Here is a 20,299-nt window from a genome sequence, read left to right as displayed (position 1 = left end):
TAAACTAAAGCGGCACTAAAACTCACCAGTCACCCTCATTTATTGTTTCCTAAAACCAAGGGCAAGACTCCAGGGTCAATATGGCAGTGGACCAGTCCCCACTTTATCAATAGGACCCACACCCTTCGCTTACGTGCCACGTCTACAGCCATTGCATCCACTCTAGGGCTACTTTTCGCTAATCTGACATCCACATCTGTATTTTGTCGGGACACAAGAGCCAATATTTTTTAACAACATGGGTATTTGAGGAAAATTCTAGTGTCGTTACCGGTAATGATGTATCGCTGAGATTGCCTTGCAGAGTTGGCAAGGGTCGTCGTCTTCGATCAGGGTAAGAGCTACTGTTCTGCCTGCTCGGCAGTTAAGCTGCTTACATCCAATCACCTAATCTTCCACTTCCCTCACCATTTTACCATTTTTTTTCTTAATCCATTTACGTCATAAGATGCCTTCTTCGAGCTCTCTTCTGCTTGTCTGTTTATTGATCATGACCAGAAGACCTCTCTATCAGTTTCAGATTTAAGGAAGAACCGAAGGAGAAAGGGAGAAAGGGAGAAAGAGAGAATGCCGCTTGCTCGGGTCGTTGTGAGGAATGAGTATGGTTTGGGGGCTCCAGAGCTCTACAATGCAGCCAACGGAGAAGATCCGAAGGCTATTCTTAACGGAGTCGCCATTTCAGGGCTTGTCGGGATTTTGCGACAGTTGGGCGATCTAGCTGAGTAAGTTTTCTATTTTTCGTCTCACTTGCTTTATGTTTCCCTCATTTTGAACTCTGTTTCTCTTGATAATGCGAGTTTTTAATTCACTATTTGATTAAGTATAATAGAATACAAATTTGATTTTTTTCGATTCCAGAGAACTTTTGTGGTTGTGTTATGTGACACTCTGCTGTGGTTTAGTTCGTTCAGAGTTTGTAATCTGACCTTTGCAGCGAGAAGTTATTTCTGTTTTGCTATAGTTGTTGGCACTTTGGGCTGTCTTAGTCTCTTGTTGGTTTTCGTTGCTTCAAGTCCTTGCTTCTAGTAATAGAAGGGGAACGGAGAACGTGTTCTTGATTTGCTGATGAAGATAGAATAGCGGTTCTGGATAAGGGCCGTACTGGATTTTCAAATGAAAATTTTGTTTTAATCGGGGTCTTCGGTGAGAAGCTATTGCAATTTGCTAACATGACTAATGAAAATGGAATGCTTCTGTTTGTAATTTAGTCAATCCAGTGTTGGAATGTCCTAGCGAATTACAAAGCTGGATTCCTCGTCGCATTTAACATGAAAAGTTAGCATCATGAAGAAAAATGTTAGGTTTTCATCTAGAGTGAAGGGTTAGATTGAAAAGAATAGTTGACTTCTCTTTCTGAATTCTTCAATGGAAGTATGACAGTCCGTCTCCTGCCAAGACACATGCCTTCTTTCTAATGTTTTGTCATTGCCTGTGCCATAACAAGACGATTAGAGAGACCCATCCATTAGAAAAAAGGGGGGAGATGATGAAGTTAGAATAAAAAGAATAAAGGGGTAAGTATGGCCATGTGGACATGAAATAATAATTGAAAGGTTGTACAAATCATGGTCTGATAATTTGCTAATTGAGAATAGAGAGTGATTAAAATGAGAAAGGGCAGCCATTTCTCATTAATTTTCACCTTAACTAAATTCCAGGCCTGCCAAAGACTACTCACTAACGAAAATAGGTCTAAGCCTATGCAAATGGGCTTATGACATCGATGCACAGAGTTGTCAAATGATGCAAGTTTTCAACTTAGGTAGCTGATGAACAAAACTACATATGAGGAGTGTTCCTACTTGTCTTCCAAGTGTGCTTGTCAAGATATGGAAGTCTAAGCCAAATAATAAATCTTTCATATGCCTATGCTATATGGTTGTGCTTTATGCGAGTTTTTGATATTGGAGGCCTTCTTCCTGAGCTATTTAATGAGTTGCTAAAATCTTGGAAAGCTACTGGGCGTAAGAAGAAAGGCCGGTTCTTACTTTGGCTAGTACCCCATGACATGAAGAGTGACATCTCAGGTATCTTAGGAAATATGGTGGTCTGTTGAGTATTGGAATCATATGAGTTCTGATTTTGTTGGTATTTCTGTACTTATCACAAAACCATAAGAGTTTCATCAGCAACCGAAATCCAATATTTTTTTTAATTGTTGAGTTGTATGGTCCTTTTACTTTTGTGTCTCTGAGGTTTTGCTTCTTTTCCTCCCTTCTAATAATATTTCTTTCCCAAAACAAAGAGGTGAAACAGAGTAGTGACATAACTTCCTTGGGAAGAGTGGGTTCTATATTTTGAATTTTGCATGATTTGTTTGGTGGAGTGCAAGTTGTGTTCAAATAATCATGACATCTTTTTTTCTTGGACCACTTTAATGACTGGTTGATGTATTTATCAGATGCAAGTTTAGGAGAGCTTTTCATGAACTCGACTCAACAAAATGATGTTACTGGGTTGCATTCTATCAATTTAGGGGCTTGCATTTGTCCTCCCTTTAAGTAGTCATAAAGTTCTCTACCCAATTTCTGTCTTCGATCAAATGGGACATGTGAACTGTAGTTTATGTTGTCCCGTTATACTGAATGTAATTGTAAATTCCTTTTCATGTAATCTTTCCTTTGTCATGAAAACTTTGGGGGTTGAGAAGAGAGTATGGTGTCCAATTGTCCCCTTAAAATTTTAAGTATTTGATTTCATTATGTGCATTTGGTTAATGATCTAGAGGGCTAAAGTTTGTTGACTTCAATATTGGAGATGAAGTGAAAGAGAGGTACTGAATTGATGCAGGTTGGGTCCAGATTGGCACCCTTTTCTGACAGTTGCGATAACCATCATGATGGTGCCTTCTCTTCTGATGTTTATTACGTTTTCAGTGTCTGGTATTATATATTTGATTTCTGAAAAAAGAAATTTAATCTTTGTTTGGGCCCAATCTAATTAAGTACTGAAGAAGGGCACATTGGAGTGGTGTTGGGGAGGTGGAGTCATGGAGAGAATAATTGAAAAGACAACTTTTTAGTGTGCCCAAGAGGTCTGGTTCTTGGTCCAATCAGCCCTAACATAAAACCCTAGAAGCTATCTGAATTTGTTTCCATACACATCCCCTTTTTAAACCCTAAACTGTACTGTTCCTAGGAAACCATTTGAAACCCCAAGGGTCAATCTTAGGGTTTGTTGACTTGACCTGAAATGTTGGAGGGCTAAATAATTTTGCTTGAGCCTGAAATTTTTGGAAGGACATATTCTATTTGTTGATAGCTTGGGTCCATATCTGCATTTTTTGAGAGGTCTAATGATAACCTGTCCTGCACCTTCCGGGTCATCTTGGCCAGGGTTTTGAAGAACCATAGGAGCTGGTGACCTACCGTGCTCTGGTCATTCGGACTGTCGACCTTTTCTGATGAACAGCCTACTTTTTGTTTTGAAATAATTCCTAGCCCAACCATCAGGCCAGGGATCGGACCAGTTTGCTGCCCTACTACTAAACCTGAACAATTCAATGCCCAGTCTATTGTAAGAACATTAGTTTAACTACTCCCTTATTTACACTAGAATTGTACTTCATATGTGCTGTTTATTCTAGATAATCTGAGAAAACCTTCTGATTTTTTATTCTATGGCATCTTTGCAACACTGTCATGGTATTTATATACAGAAGTTCTTCTATCTGATAATGATGAGTTCCACTAACCTGTAAGACAGATTTAGGAAAAAGGAACCCGGACAGAATCACAGTGATTAAAGAATAGATAGATAGCAAAACTGATTTGGAAGTAGTCCAATAACTTGATATCCAACAATGAGATGGGGCTGGAAATCAGATCGAGTAGGGCTGATATCCTGCAGAATATGTGCTTCAAAATTCAGTATGATCCAACGGATGGATCTGCAGAAACCAATTTGCAGTATTAGACTACCACAGTTAATTTGGCAAGTACTAGAGAAGATAAGTGTTTCAAGTAAATGTGTGGACATAACTAAAGCTATGTATGATGGTGTGGTGACTAGTGTAAGAACTGTGGGGGGTCAAGGTAGTGAATTTCCAATCACAATTGGGTTACATCAAGGATCAACTTTAAGCCCTTATTTGTTTGCGCTTCTCATGGATGATTTAACCAGAGACATTCAAGATAAGGTTCCTTGGTGTATCCTTTTGCTGATGATATAGTTTTGATGGATGAGACCAAAGCAGGGATTAATACCAAATTGGAGTTATGGAGATCAACCTTGGAATCAAAAGATTTTAAGATAAGTAGAACAAAGATGGAGTATATGGTGTGTAACTTTAGTTACATTAGGACGGATAATGAGGTGGTGAAAATTGTTGAGAGGGGGATTCCGTGAAGTGATTATTTTAGGTATTTGGGTTCTATCATAAATAAAAAGGTGATATAGAGGATGATGTTTCACAGAGAATTAAAATAGGACGGATGAAGTGGAGAGGTGTGTCCGGAGTGTTGTGTGATCGACGTATTCCTTTAAAACTTAAAAGAAAAATTTTATAGGATAGTCATACGACTGTCAGTGATGTATGTTGTGGAATGTTGGGCAGTTAAGAAAATCATATAAATAAACTCAGTGTAGCAGAGATGGGGATGTTGATATGGATGAGTGGCAAAATTAGGAAGGATAAAGTAAAGAATGCTCATATTAGAGCTGATTTGGAAGTAACTCCGATACATAATAAGCTACGAGAAAGTTGTTTGAGGTGGCATAGTCATGCTCAACATAGGCCTTTGGATGCTCCAGTACGGAGGAGTGATTTGATTCGGATTGAAGGAACTAAAAGAGCCAGGGGCAGGCGGCAGGCCTAAAGTGACCTTAGGAGCAGTGGTGAGGAAAGACATGTATAGCCTAGGCCTTGTATCAAGTATGACCTCGAATAGAGCTGATTGGAGGGCAAGGATCCATGTAGCCAACCCCATTTAGTTGGGCTAAGGCTGAGTTGTTGTTGTAGACCACCACAAAATCATCCACCCAAGTTTGAGAGCTACTGGAAACTTGAAGAAGAAACTAGATAGAAGGGGAGGAGAGAAATATGACCAAGGCTTCAACACCAAGGCCTGTGGGTAGCTTAATCACCACCCAATCCACAGCTTCACCACCAACGAATGCTGCTGTTTCACAACAGTTGCTACCTACTGATGCAGATCTGAAGGTGTTTTCAAGGAAGAAGAAGAAGAAGGCTCCTGCCTAGCAGCCACGATTTTTGGTCTTGGGTGGTTGAGTTGTTTTTGTCTTAATTTTAAGTCCTATATCTTTGTATGAACCGGTTTGTTCAGTTTAAGTTGTGGTCCAATCTAGTGGTCTAGTTGAAGTTTTTTTTGGGTGAGTAGAAGAATTCATTACCAAAGAGAAAGAGGACTACAAAACCCCTAAAAAGGGAGAGAAAAGAAATATACAAAAGCACAAGCAAGCCCAACCTCAAACAGGGGAGGCTAGGGGCTGGAAGGAGGAGGGGTGGGGGAGACCCCAGGAAGCCACAATGTGCTTGTTCCTTGGGGTAACATTACAACATAAGGCAGTAGTAGAGAGCTTTGCTTTGATGTCAAAGGAGATGGAGTCCCAAATCTGACGACTAGAGTTGGAGGTCCATTTCCTAATATTTCGCTCCATCCAGATATGATTGATGGTAGCACAAAAGGCCAACTTCCCCACTGTATCACAAATAAAGGGACCACCAAAGGCCAGTATAGCTGAAGTTATTTACCTTCTATTTTTATTATTAGTAGTTACTTTCTGTTTTCATTGTTAGTAATTGTCATCAATTAGTTCACATCAATTTAGAAACTGATTGTGCCTTGTACTCCAAGCAAAGGGGGACCAAATTTGAAACTTCCTAATTTGGGAATGATGAAATATTAGAATGGAGAGAATGACTTGTGTCAATGTGACACAGGCCAGCTTTATTTATAATAGAATAGAGGAACATTCCAGAATAAGGTACAAGACCAAAATACCCTTATGACAGTTCTACCCTTGTACCCATATTACAACACTCCCCCTCAAGTTGGTGCATATATATCTATCATGCCCAACTTGCTAACAACATAAACAAATAATTTAGGACTCAATCCTTTGGTAAGAACATCTGCAAGCTGATCATCTGAAGGAACAAAAGTAATGCACATCTGACCACTATCAAGTTTCTCCTTGATAAAGTGACGATCTATCTCCACATGTTTTGTCCGATCATGATGAATAGGATTATGAGCGATGCTGATTGTGGATTTGCTATCAGAGTAAAACCGCATATGTATCTCAACCTCAATTCCAAGATCTTGCAATAAACCTTGGAGCCAAAGGGCCTCACATATACCCTAGGCCATAGCCCGAAACTCGGCCTTTGTACTAGAACGAGCCACAACAGTTTGCTTCTTGCTCTTCCAGGTGACAAGATTCCCTCCAACAAAAGTGCAGTAGCCAGAAGTAGAACGCCTGTCATCAAGTGATCCAGCCAAATCTGCATCTGTATATGTCTCAATTTTCATGTGACCATAGGGAGAAATAGAAAGTCCTTTTCCTGAAGCAGCTTTCAAATACCTCAAAATTCTGTAGACAACATCCAAATGTGTAGAATAGGGGTCATACATGTACTGGCTTACTAGACTTACTGTAAAGGCAATGTCTGGAAGAATGTGGGATAAGTAAATCAAACGTCCTACCAGTCGCTGGTACTGCTCCCTATTCACAGGTTCTCTTTCCTTTAACCGAAGGTGACAATTAGGTTCAACAGGGGTGTCTGCTGGCTTGCATCCCAACATACTTGTCTCAGATAATAGATCCAATGTGTACTTTCTTTGAGATAATGAGATTCCTTTGTTGGACTAGGCAACCTCAATACCCAAGAAGTACCTAAGCATCCCCAGGTCTTTGATCTCAAACTCAGTGCCCATAAATTTTTTTCAAAGAATCAATCTCCTCCTGCCTGCTCTCAGCGATGACTATATCATCTACATATACTATCAACATAGTCACATGTTTGGTAGTCCTCCTAATAAATAGCATGTGATCTGCATTGCTCTGCTTGAACCCAATGGAGACCATTGCTTTATGAAACCTACCAAACCATGCCCGGGGAGACTACTTCAACCCATAAAGAGCTCGATTGAGCTTACACACCTTTCCCTGAGTTTTTGGAGAATCAAATCCTGGTGGAATATCCATGTAGACCTCCTTAGTCAACTCATCAAGCAAGGATGCATTTTTTACATCAATTTAAAATAAGTTCCATCCCTGATTTACTACATAAGACAGGAGAACCCTCACAGTGTTCATCTTAGCCATTGGAGCAAACGTCTCCTGATAGTCAATTCCATACGTCTGGGTGAAGCCTCCAGCAACCAGCCTGGCTTTGTGTTGTTCAATGCTCCCATCAGCCTTATGTTTAACTGCAAACACTCATTTACACCCTATAGCTCTCTTTCCCGGTGGAAGCTGAACCAAATCCCACGTGTTATTTTTATCAAGGGCTCTCATCTCTTCCTTAATAGCTTCTTTCCAATCCGAGTGTGCCACTACCTCCTGTCAAGAGTTAGGAAGAGACATAGAAGACAGGAAAGCAAGAAAGGTCTGAAAAGTAGGAGATAATGAGTCATAAGAAACAACATTGAAATTGAGTGCTAAGTACAACTACGTTTACCTTTCCTAGTAGCAATAGGAAGATCAAGAGTAGGATCATAATCAGAAGGAGGAACAGATGAAAGCTTACCAGAGGGTTTAGAGTTAGTAGAACTTGGAACCTCTGCAGTCAATTTTAGAGGAAAGATGGTAGTGGGCCTGTTCTGGTCAAGATTTTCTTTCCTGTCATATGTCAGTAGTGACTTATCTCCCTGAACCTTTTTTTCATTACCTTGCTGATTACTTGGCTGAATAATGGGTTCAGTGGGCATAGTAGAGGACACAAGAGTCTCCCCCTGAACAGAAACCTCACCTTGCTGTTCCTGACTAGTAACCCCATCCTCAAGAACATCCTGTTCTTCCCAAGACAGATGTAAGAGAATTTGAAGGACCTCTTCCTGGTGAATAGACTCATCCTGAAGAGGAACAGGGTAAAAGGGGATATTTTCTTGAAAAATAACATCCATGGAAACAAAAATTTTCCTAGAAGAAGGATGGTAACATTTATAGCCTTTTTGGGTAGTTGAGTATCCCCAAAAAATACACCGAAGACCCCTGAGGTCTAACTTCCCATGCACATGATGATTTCGAACAAAAGCAACACAGCCAAAAACCTTAGGTGGAACAAGGAAAGTGACACTACCTAGAAGAGTTTCAATGGGGTTCTTATTATTTAGGACACGAGATGGCATCCTATTAATAAGAAAGGCTGCCGTGGTGACAGCATCTCCCCAAACCAAACAGGGACATTCATAGCAAATATTAAAGACCGAGCAACTTCAAGGAGATGTCGGTTCTTCCTCTCTGCCACTCCATTTTGAGGTGGAGTATCAACACAGGACGTCTGGTGGACAATCCCATGGGCAGAAAAATAAGATTGAAACACCCTAACTGAACACTCAGTGCCATTATCAGACCTTAAAGTTCTGATTTTTGCATCAAACTGTGTTGAAACCAAGTTGTGAAAATGCTGAAAAATAGAAAAAACATCACTTTTCTGATGCATTAAATAAACCCAAGTAGTTCGACTAAAACAATCAATAAAAGTCACAAACCATCGAAAACCAGAAGAAGAAACCACACGGGCAGGGCCCCACACATCAGAATGAATTAAACTAAAAGGAATTAAACTTCGATTATCCAACACAGGGTAGGTGAATCTGGTTTGCTTTGCAAAAATGCAAGCATCACAATGAAAATTGTTCAAATTACAATCTTTAGAAAAACTAGGAAATAAACTAGTAAGACTTCTTAGCGGTGGGAGTCCTAATCGATGATGCCACGTATGTAAATCAGCAAGTGCTTTAGATCTAGATCCTAGGAGAGAAACCACGGTAGATAGTGCAGTAGGAGGCTGCTCTAACAGGTACAAGCCACCTTCTATCGTACCACATGCAATCGTACTACCCGTTTCCAAGTCCTGAAATACACAGTGAGAAGGAAAGAAAGTCACTTTACAATTGAGCTCACGTGTAATGCTACTAATGGATAACAAGTTAGTAGAAAAATGTGGGATATGAAGAATAGAAGACAAAGAAAGGGAAGGTGAACATTTTATAACTCCCTTGCTAGATATAGGAGAAAAGGATCCATTAGAAACTCGAACTTTATTATTACCAGCTAGTGGATAATATTGGGAAAAATGTTTTGGAGAACTTGTCATGTGGTCAGTAGCGCCAGAGTCAATAATCCAAGAAATGGATTTGACAGAGGAGCTCTGACCACAAAGCAAAATACCTGTAGAAGGATTGGCAGAGGCAACACTAGCATGGGCCATGGGCCGAAGGAGCTGAAGTAGTAGATTCCAACCTTGACATCAAACTCCGCAGGTGGGTCATCTCATCGGTAGAGAGAGGTGTACTGATTGTACTGGAAGAATCATCCTCAAAGATGGACTGATGGGCAGCACTTCCTCCAAATTTCGGCTGACCACGCCCATGGGACTCAGTTGGACGACCATGAAGCTTCCAACAACGATCCTTGGTGTGACACTCTTTCCCACAGTAATCACACTTAATAGGAGGATGCCCAGATGGGGCAGCAAAACCACGAGGCTCAATAGCAGGAGAAGCCGCAGAGGTAGTCAAAGCCCCTTTAGAGGGAGCCGTATAAAGGGCAGCACGCTCCATAGTAGGAGGGTGTACCATAGCCTCACGTCGGCTTTCTTCAGAAGCAACAATAGCATATGCCTGGGCAAGGGTTGGAAAGGGATCCCTATTCAAGACATGTGCACGAATGGGATCATACTCCATGTTCAGTCCGGCCAAAAATTCATACACCCGAAGCTTTTCTTCCCATTGGCGGTAGGCAATAGTGTCAGCCTGACACGTAGCAGTAAACTTCCCATAAAAATCCAAGGTTTGCCAGATACCTCTCATGGCATTGTAGTGCTGGCTAAGAGTAAGATCCTTCTGTTCCATCTTATGTATCTTCCGATGGGGTTCATAGCACTGGACAGCATTACCAACCTTAGAATAGGTTCCTTTGGCAACACTCTAGACTTCGGCAGCAGTCTCCAATAACAGATAACTTTGAGAAATCGTAGGATCAATAGAACTAAGGAGAAAAGACATCACCAGGCACTCATCAAGATCCCACTTATCCTGGGCCTTCCCTGTAACAGTTGGACGAGCAGTGGTACCCATCAGATGGTCTTTCAAAGCACGGGAACCAACGGCAAGCGAAACAGACCTCGACCACATGAGGTAATTATTGCCATCCAGTTTAATAGAAGTAGTCTGGAAACTAGGGAAATCCTTCTCACGATGCACAGAGGTTCCCCCTTGTCCAGAAGAGATGGCAGAATTTTCATCGTCAAAAATGGCCGTAGAGAAAAAAATTTCATAAAGCTTCACTCACAAAAGAAGCACATAAAAAAATCTAAGTGTAATGGGAGATTTTACCACATAATAGGAGATGAAGAGGGGCCCATGGTAGGATACACTCACCACCAAGGGAGGCGAAAGATGGGAGGCAGGGAAAAAGGAACCCTGCGGCGGTGGCTGTGGAGGCGGAAAAAGAAAGGAGGTCAAGGAAAGGGAAAAAGGGAAAAAAAGAAAAAAAGTTGGGAGGGAGGTGGTGGTAGGTTTGCGAGAAGAGAGAGAGAGAGACGGAAAGAGGTGGTGGAGGCGGAAGTGGTGGTGCTGCGATTTTTGGAGAGATGGCTGCCAGTGGTCTCTTACACATGACACGAAACCCTAGGTCGATTCTTAGCTCTCATACCATGATGAAATATTAGAATGGAGAGAATGACTTGTGTCAATGTGACACAAGCCAACTTTATTTATAATAGAATAGAGGGACATTCCAGAATAAGGTACAAGACCAAAATACCCTTATGACAGTTCTACCCTTGTACCCATATTACGACAGGGAATCTTTTAATTTTGGACCACTTCTGCTCCCTTCTATTATTATATAAAGCAACCCAAGACGGCACAAGGAGCCCACTATTTCTACTTCAAATTATTGCTTCTGTCTGCATGCTTGCTTGCTCCCCATGGAGTTTCCTTAGTGTTTGATCTAAGGTGGAAGGGGCTGGTGTTCAATCCAGTCGACTCCTTGCATTGGGAAGCCCAGGAGGCTGTTATCAACTTGTTTTCTTCATTCCTATGCTGTTCTAAGACTGTTTGAAGGTTGTCTTCAACTCTCCATACTCACTGTTGCAAGTTCAGACCTAACCTCTGGTTAGTTTCTAATTCTGTCCCTTACCTTCTAATTCCATCACCTCAACCCCCAGCCTTATACAACCATCAACTAACCTCCATCTTTTGTTCAAGTTTCACCCCCTTTGAGTGGGTCATTGGATACAATTTTCAGACCCTTTAGGCAAGTGGATCTGCCGCTGATGTTCCCCTCTACCCTCTCAGCCTGTCCCCTGGATCGATCCTGCAGTTTTCAGCCCAGTTTATGAAATCAGTAGGAGGGCTTGAACCTGCTTGTTGCATAGAGGCCTTTGGCATTAAACCCTACTTTGTTTCAGACCTATACCTCTACATCCCTGTCTTATTCCCAGTCCCTAACTGCTGCCTACGACCTGACTTTCTTCTATTCTGTTTCATACCCTTATCCCATCAGCTTCACTACAGCCTGCGTATCTATCAAGTGTGATTCATTCCCTCATTTAAGATCTTGTTCTGGGCTTAGTTGAAGCTTCCAAATCTGTCCTACATTACCAACTTCACAATGAAGATGACATAGAATTGAGTAGTCAAAATTGTGACGACTGAACAACCCTTCCTAGTATTTATAATATATGATAGCTGGCTACAAAAATTAGTAACTCCCCATGCGTGTGATAGCACTTGGCTTCCAAGTAATATAAAAAATGGTAATCCTTCTAGAAGCGAGGTCTAATAGCTACTACACAAAAAAGAAAGGATCAAAATAGCGACTACTAAATAGCGATTGACTTAACAACTAAGAAACTATTACAAAATTAGAAACTAGAGTAGTAGCAGCCTATAATAGAATATTCCAGTAATTTGTCTTCATACCGGGGTTCACATAGGTCTTCTAGAAACTAAACCAAGGCCACCACGCAAGCTAGACTAGCCCTGGCTTGAACCAGGGGCATTAACTGAACTCATATTCTGATTTTAGGCCTTAGTTTAAAACTGTCTCTTCTCCAACGCTGGTACTGTTTGAGCTCTACATTAAGTCTCCCCAGCTTGGAAACATTCATCCTCGAGGAATGAATAAATGACATATAACTCTCATACAAGGCAGGGTCAAGCCATTTAAAATCATCCGCATGGATCCAAGTAATATCAGTCCTTGGGCGTCCTTCTACTTGACCAAAAAAGAATGGTAGCGTCTGCCATGTCTAGTCATAGTGTAATTTTCATCCCATACTTATTTAATCTCGTCCTCAACCGGTGTCCGGTGGTGCCATTTGGGGCAACTTCAACATGTGCTCCAAATCTCCTTCATCAGAGTGATGTCCCAAATAGATAGTCAAATCAGCCACATTGAATGCATTACTCATGGCCATGCATTCTGATGTCTCTAGCACATAAGCATTAGATTTTACTCGTTTAAGGACCTTATAGGGACCCATACGTTGCGGGTAAAGTTTGTGTTTGCACCCAGGATAAACCTCTCTGGAGCATACATACCATCACCATGTCACCCAGTTTGAACGCCACTTACCTCGATGGTAGTCAGCTGCAGCTTTATTGGCATCGTTGCTAATGGCTATCCGTCTATGTACATCCATGTATTTCCATGATATGTTGTAGGAACTCATCAGCCTCAATGTTGATGTGTGCATGTGCTAGAAGTGGTACTGGATCAATTAGTCGCTCGGACTGAATTCCAAGAATAATCTCAAATGGTGTGGGGCTAGTTGTCCGGTTGACAGAACTATTGTATACAAATTCTGCTATGTCCAAAATAGAAGGCCAAGTCTTCCCATAATCCCGAACAAGACACCGTAGCAAATTTCCCAAACTTTGGTTGACTAAGTTTGTCCATCAGTCTGTGGATGATGGACTGCAGAGAATTGGATCTTAGTATTTGTCTTCATCCATAATATTCTCTAAAAATATCTCATGAATTTGATGTCCCTGTTTGACACAATTGAGTCGAGAAGTCTGTATTCACACAACCTCTTTAAAGAAGATAGACGCTACATGACTCACATCAAAGGTCTTCCAACATGGGATGAAGTGTTCTGCCTTTGAGAAACAGTCCACCACCTCTAGTATTGAGTCTTGCCTTTCTCGAGTAGTTGGCAACTCGAGCACGAAGTTCATACTTAATACTTATATCTCGCCAAGATGCATAGGGAATGGGTAGTGGAGAGTACAAACCTGTATTCTGTTTGGTCCCTTTTGCTAATTGACAAACTTGGCATCTTTGAATAACATGCTCAGCATCCTTTTGTAACCGTGGCCAATAATATCTTTCAACAACTTGTAGAAGGGTTTTATCTTCCCCAGAGTGTCCACCGAGTCCTCCACTACCCCCTATATAAAATGATGTCCATGGATAGAATTTTTGGAATCTCTTTCACCTTGCTGTGATGTCTGGTAGATGGAATAGAAATCTTTATTTGCTCTATATGCAGCCTTGATGTGGTCAATGTCCATAGCATGGGCCAAGAAAGTGTGTAGAGTCAACACCTTGCATCTTGAAGCATCTGCTAGTGAGTTCCCCTTACCGGTCTTGTGCTTCAGTATAAAGTAAAATACTGAAGATAGGTGATCCATTTGGCATCTTGATTACTGATCGTTTTATGGGAATGAAGATGCTTTAAGGCTTATTGGTCAGTGAACAGGACAAATTCCTTGCCAATTAGAAAATGATGCCAATGCTTGAGTAGTTGCACTATTGCATACACCTTCAAGTCATATGTGCATACCTAGTCGGCTAGTCTTGGTGTCATCAATTTTCACTATAAAGGCAATAAGATGTCCTCCTTGCATATCAGTGGCCACCTCGAATACTCTGCTAAAGTCGGGTTGCTGTAGAACAGGGGCCTCGGTCATCTTCTTTTTGACACGCTCGAAGGTCTTAGTGGCTTCATGCGCATAGTTGTCACGCCGGTTAGGCGACCCAAGGCGGTGGCGAGGGCCAAAATTCAAGGCAACACCAACCAGGCGAACAAGGTGCCCGCCTAGGCGATCAAGGCGTCGCCGACACCTTGACAACTATGAGTCATGTGTCCATTCAAATTTACCCCTGCTGGTTTTATACATTCTGTGACAGGATCCATAATGGTGCTGAAATATCGGATGAGCCTGTGATAAAACAATGCCATGCCGTATAAGCTTTTAGCTTCGGTGAGAGTCTTAAGTGCTGGCCAGTCTGAAGTACTTTTAACTTTCTCTGGATCTGTTCAACGCTACTTGGTGATACTATGAACCCAAGGAATATAACTTTGGGCAGCTTAAAAGAACACCTTTTCTGATTAATATAAAGTTTCTCTGCCTGAAGTATTCGTATTGTTTCTCAAGTGGTCCAGGTGGCCCTCCTTTTTGCTGCATATCAAAACGTCGTCAAAGTAAACAACAAAAAATTTACCAATGAAGGGACGCAGTACCTGAGTCATCGCATGCATGAAGGTGCATTGGTGAGACCAAAAGACATAACCTTCCATTCGTACAGATCATCCTTAGTTTTTAAAGGCGGTTTTCCACTCTTCGACTAGGGAGATGCATATTTGATGATATCCGCTCTTGAGGTCTATCTTGGAGAAGACCTTCGCATTGGCCAACATGTCTAGCAAATTGTCAAGTCGGGGAATAGGAAACCGATACTTGACGGTGATCCTGTTTATGGCTCTACTGGCCACATACCATCTTTCTTTGGTGTGAGGATGTGCTATTACTGCACATGAAGCCCTTTCTCAGCAAATCATCTACTTGACAGTTCGGCTCCATATGCTTTGTGGGGCTCAGTCTGTAGGTTGGTAAGTTGGGAAACACTTAATTGGATACCAAATTGATGTCGTGCATCGGTGGTAGTTCATTTGGCAGCTCCTCAGGCACTAAGTCTGAGATGTGTGACAAGAGGTCCGTACCGGCTTAGGAAGTTTAACTTCTTTTGGAGGGGCCACTTCTTGAATGACGAGTTCCAATATCAGTCCTAAGTCCTGACTAGTCTTTACTCTTCGCGAACTCCTTATGTGGTAGTGCCAATACCTTCTTTTCTGAAGCAGCCTCCTTTGATTGGTCCTCAGAACTAGCTTGCTTTGTAGGGAAGTTGATGGGGTCCAGAATGATGAACTTGCCCTTGAATTTGAAAATGCACTGATTTTTGTGCAGCTAACAATATGTCATTGTCATACGTCCAAGGCTATCCCAAAAGTACATCAGTTAACTTCATGGGGATGACATCACACCAAATTACCACATCAAAACGACCAAGTTTCAAGGTTATTGAACACCACTGATTCACCTCCATTGTGTTGCCATTTAGCAGGGAAACTCTGCACGGCTGCGGGTGTTTCTCAGAATGTAGCTTTGCCTTATCAGCAAAGGCCTTTGAAACCATGTTTATGATAGATTTTAGGTTGAAGAAGGAGAAGAGAAGAAAGAGAAGAGAGCAGCCACGGTTTTGGTGTTCAAGTGTTCTGTCTCTAACCTAGAGACTAACATGCTTATATTGAAAAGAATAGTAAATTACACCTAGGCCCTTGGCCTTATACAAATGACAAAAAATAAGAAAATAATATAAGGGGATATTTACACATATACCCTTGATACAATACAGCCATTCTTAACAGTCCCCCTCAAGCTGGGTGATATATGTCATACATACCCAGCTTGTCTAACATAACACTAAAGTGATTGGAGCCAAGTCCTTTGGTGAAGATATCAGCCACTTGTTCATTTGTCTTCACAAAGGGAGTACAAATAGCCTTAGAGTCTATTTTCTCCTTAAAAAAGTGTCTGTCAACCTCAACATGCTTTGTCCTGTCATGTTGAACTAGGTTGTGAGCAATACTGATGGCTGCCTTGTTGTCGCAATATAGACTCATAGGTTCAGTTGTCTCAAACCCGAATTCTTGGACAAGCTTCTTCAACCACAAGACTTCACACACACCATGAGCCATGACTCTAAACTCTGCTTCAGCACTTGACCTGGCTACCACTGGTTGCTTCTTACTCCTCCAGGTGACCAAATCGCCTCCAACAAAGGTACAGTATCCAGATGTGGATCTCTTATCAGAGATAGACCCAACCCAATCAGCATCTGTATATACTTCAATTCTCAAGTAACCATTCCTAGAGAAGAGAAGACCTTTTCCAGGGCATGACTTCAAATACCTGAGGATCCTATAAACTGCATCAAGATGTCCCATCGTGGGTGCATGCATAAACTGACTCACTACTCCAACAACATAGGTGATGTCAGGTCGGGTGAGTGAGAGGTAGATAAGTTTACCTACTAGCCTCTGATACTTTTCAGCATCCACCAAAGGTTCACCACAATCTTCCCCTAGTTTGTGGTTTTGCTCAGTAGGGGAGGAGATTGGTTTGCATCCTAAGTAGCCTATCTCCTTAAGTAGATCAAGAACAAACTTCCTTTGGAAAACATTGATCCCTTGCTTAGATCTTGAAACTTCAATCCCCAAATAATACTTCAATAGACCAAGATCTTTGATCTCAAACTGCCGAGCCAAATAAAGCTTAAGCTTTGAGATTTCAGCTTCACTGTTTCCCGTGACCACAATGTCATCAACATAAACAATGAGAGTTGTAATAGTGTTGCCCTTCCTCTGTATAAACAATGTATGGTCAGCTTGACTTTAAGTGTAGCCATTCTGTAGGAGGGCTTGTTTGAACCTCTCAAACCAAGCCTTAGGAGACTGTTTGAGTCCATAGAGAGCCTTCCTAAGTCGACACACTTTCTTTCCCATTAGCACCAGGATGCTTGAACCCAGGAGGAGAGTACATATATACTTCTTCTTCTAGGTCACCATGTAAGAATGCATTCTTCACATCAAGTTGGTACAATGGCCAATCAAGATTTGCAGCCATTGAGAGAAGTACACGGATGGACTTATGCTTGGCCACTGGAGCAAAGGTTTCCTGATAGTCAATGCCATACACCTGTGTATACCCCTTGGCGGCAAGTCTTGCCTTATACCTTTCCACAGTACCATCAGACTTGAACTTGACTGTGAATACCCATCTGCACCCAACCGGGATTCTCCCTTTAGGGAGTTTAACAAGATCCCAAGTGTGATTCTTCTCAAGAGCCAACATCTTTGTGTTCATTGCTTCTCTCCATTTTGGATCTGCCATAGCCTCTGTTACATTCTTGGGAATAGAGATGGATGAGATAGCCACAGTAAAGGCTTTACCTGTAAGGGAGATAGAATCATAGGAAACAAACTTGGCAATAGGATTAGTGCATGCCTGAGTTCCCTTTCGGTGAGCAATAGGAAGATCTAAGTCTGAGAATGGAGAATTAGAGGAAGGTATACCTGTCTCAACTGATGAAGGCTCAGGATGAGGAGACGAAGAAGGATTTTGGCAGGTCTTCTTTATAGGAAGCCATGAAGGAGGAGTATTTCTCCTATCCTTCGTATACACCAATAACTCCCCCTGTTCTCTCTTTTCCTGTGCACTAGGAAGCTCCCCCTCAACAACAATATCCACAGAATTTTTCTTCCCTTTGTCAAGCTGGAAAGGAGAAATAGGAACAAGAGAGGAGAAAGGAAATGACACAAACTCGGGAACCTCTTTATCTTCAACACCACCACCACACTCCCCCTGAAGAGGGTACTGAAAATACGGAATGTTTTCAAAGAAATGAACATCCTTGGAGAGGAGCCACCGACGGGTAGGTGGATGATAGCATTTATACCCCTTTGAGGTGGAGGAATACCCAAGAAAGATGCACTTCAGGGCCCTAGGATCCAATTTAGTGTGGGCAGATTTGCTAATATGGACATAGCAAATACACCCAAACACCCTTGGAGGGAGAGAAAAAGAAGAGGACCTTGAAGGCAAGAGATCAAGAGGAACCTGGAAGTTCAAGACACTAGAAGGCATGTGATTAATAAGAAAGACAGCAGTGAGTAAAGCATCAGACCAAAAAGTTTTTGGAACATGCATGGTAAACCAAAGTGATCTAGCCACTTCAAGGAGATGGCGATTTTTTCTTTCAGTCACCCCATTTTGTTGAGGGGTATCAACACAAGCCACCTGATGAATAATGCCATGGTCAGAAAAAAAGGTTTCCAAACCACCATACATATACTCCTCACCTTTGTCTGAGCGGACAATTTGGATCCAAGTTTGAAATTGGGTATACACTAACTCATAAAAGTTTGTAAATACAACATGGACATCACTCTTATGTTTTAAAAGAAAAACCCAAGTAACCCGAGAAAAGTCATCAATAAAAGAAACAAAATAGCGGAAGCCATGCAAAGAAGTAACAGGGGAGGGCCCCCAAACATCAATATGGATAAGATGAAAAGGTGAAGTAGATCTATTACCATTAGATGCATAAACAGTTTTACAACTTTTGGCAAATAGACAAGGTCCATAATGAAAAACATGCGAGACAGGAAAAGAAGTAAACAAATGTGGCAACTGTTTCCTCATAACAAAAAATGAGGGGTGCCCCAAGCGACGGCACCATAGCAGAATATCCTCCTGAGTACGTCCAGCTTCTTGCCCACAAACATAGGACTGAGCTTGCAGAATAGGGGAAGTACTGGTCTCCAAAACATACAAGCCATTAGGTTCACGACCACTGCCAATCACCCTCTTCGTCACCAAATCCTGAAAAAGACAATGGGTAGGAAAGAAGGTGACAAAGCAGTTCAAAGATCTAGTCAATTGACTAACAGAAAGAAGGTTAGTGGCAAAGTTGGGAACATGAAAAACAGACTTCAAGGGTAAAAAAGGTGCAACCTGGATATCTCCCTTACCAGAAATAGAAGAGAAGGTACCATCAACAATTTTTACCTTATCTTTCCCAGAACAAACAGAATAGGAATTATATAGCTGTGACCTACCAGTCATATGATCTGTGGCACCTGAGTCAATGACCCAAGAGGTGAGGCTGGAGGAGGAAGCCTGCAGTGCAATGGAAGAACCGGTGGCAGAGGAACCTGAGGAAGTGGCAGAGGAACCATCCAAATGAGCCACAATCCGGCGAAATGCAGCAATGTCCTCCTTGGAAAGAGAGGATTCATCAGATTCAACAACTCCAACATGAGCCTTAGGCCTTTTCTTCCGCTGTCCTCGCCCTCTAGATGAACCAGCAGGGGGCTTCCCATGGAGATCCCAGCAAAAATCCTTAGTATGCCCATTCTTGCCACAATGGTCACATAGGAATCGACCCTTCACAGCTCCCTTAGCAACCCCCTTATCGGCCCCCTTGGTGGAGTCCTGAGGGATGGAAGAAACAAGTGCTGAGTGCTCAACAGTGGGGGCAGTCCCCATAGCACCCCTACGGGTCTCCTCACTCTGTAGATATCCACACACCTCCTCCAGTGAGGGAAGACTTGGACGGCGAAGGATTTGCATCCTAAGAGGCTCAAAATCAGCATTAAGACCTCCAAGAAGAAATAAGACCCTCTCTCTCTCAAACAACCGATGCACCTTGACCTCATCAGCAGGGCATAACTGGAGATCTCTATAATGGTCATACTCTTCCCACAGGCCCACAACAAGGCTATAGTATTCAGAGATACTTCTCTCACCCTGGCGCAAGCTGACAATCTGTTGGAGAAGTTGGTACACCTTAGTAGAGTCCCCAACCCGATCAAAAATACGGGCCACACTATCCCAAATGTCCTTGGCAGTCTCCTTGCCCATAAATCTCCTTCCAATCTCAGGCTTCATGGAGAAAAGAAGCCAGGCCATCACCAGGGAATTCTCAGAGTCCCACTTGGGATACCCTTGCTCAGTCGGAAGAGGGGCCTATATACTACCATTGATGTAACCCATCTTTCCCCTACACCGGAGAATCAATTTCATAGACCGGGACCAATCCAAATAGTTGTGGTTCTCAAGTTGGGCAATAGGGAGTTGGATATTGGGACTCTCAAAGGAGGAAGGAAGAAATGGGGCTGTTTGGGCTGTGTCTACAAGAGGCAGGGGTGTTGCAGCATCTTTGTCACCCATTTTGACCTTTAATCAAACACTTGATAGGCCCAAATAACAAATATCTCAACCACAACAACAGTCCCACAAATACAGCAATA

The 20,299-nt window shown here is 42.1% G+C and overlaps 1 protein-coding gene across 2 annotated transcripts in view; it reads left to right on the top strand.

The window, feature by feature from the left end:
* The first annotated feature begins 303 nt into the window (after window positions 1–303).
* LOC122640424 (protein SCAR3-like) overlaps window positions 304–20,299 on the top strand; it is a 39,522-nt gene continuing 19,526 nt past the window's right edge. For both annotated transcript variants that reach the window (XM_043833613.1, XM_043833612.1), the window contains exon 1: window positions 304–722. In XM_043833613.1, the coding sequence (XP_043689548.1) occupies window positions 568–722 (155 nt within the window). In that variant the 5' untranslated portion in view covers window positions 304–567. The remainder of the gene's footprint in view (window positions 723–20,299) is intronic.

The sequence above is a fragment of the Telopea speciosissima genome, chromosome 9, assembly GCF_018873765.1.
Source record: "Telopea speciosissima isolate NSW1024214 ecotype Mountain lineage chromosome 9, Tspe_v1, whole genome shotgun sequence".
In the NCBI taxonomy this organism is placed as follows: Eukaryota; Viridiplantae; Streptophyta; class Magnoliopsida; order Proteales; family Proteaceae; genus Telopea; species Telopea speciosissima.
Note: the sequence above shows the minus strand (reverse complement) of the source record. Positions and strands in the feature narration are given on the sequence as shown.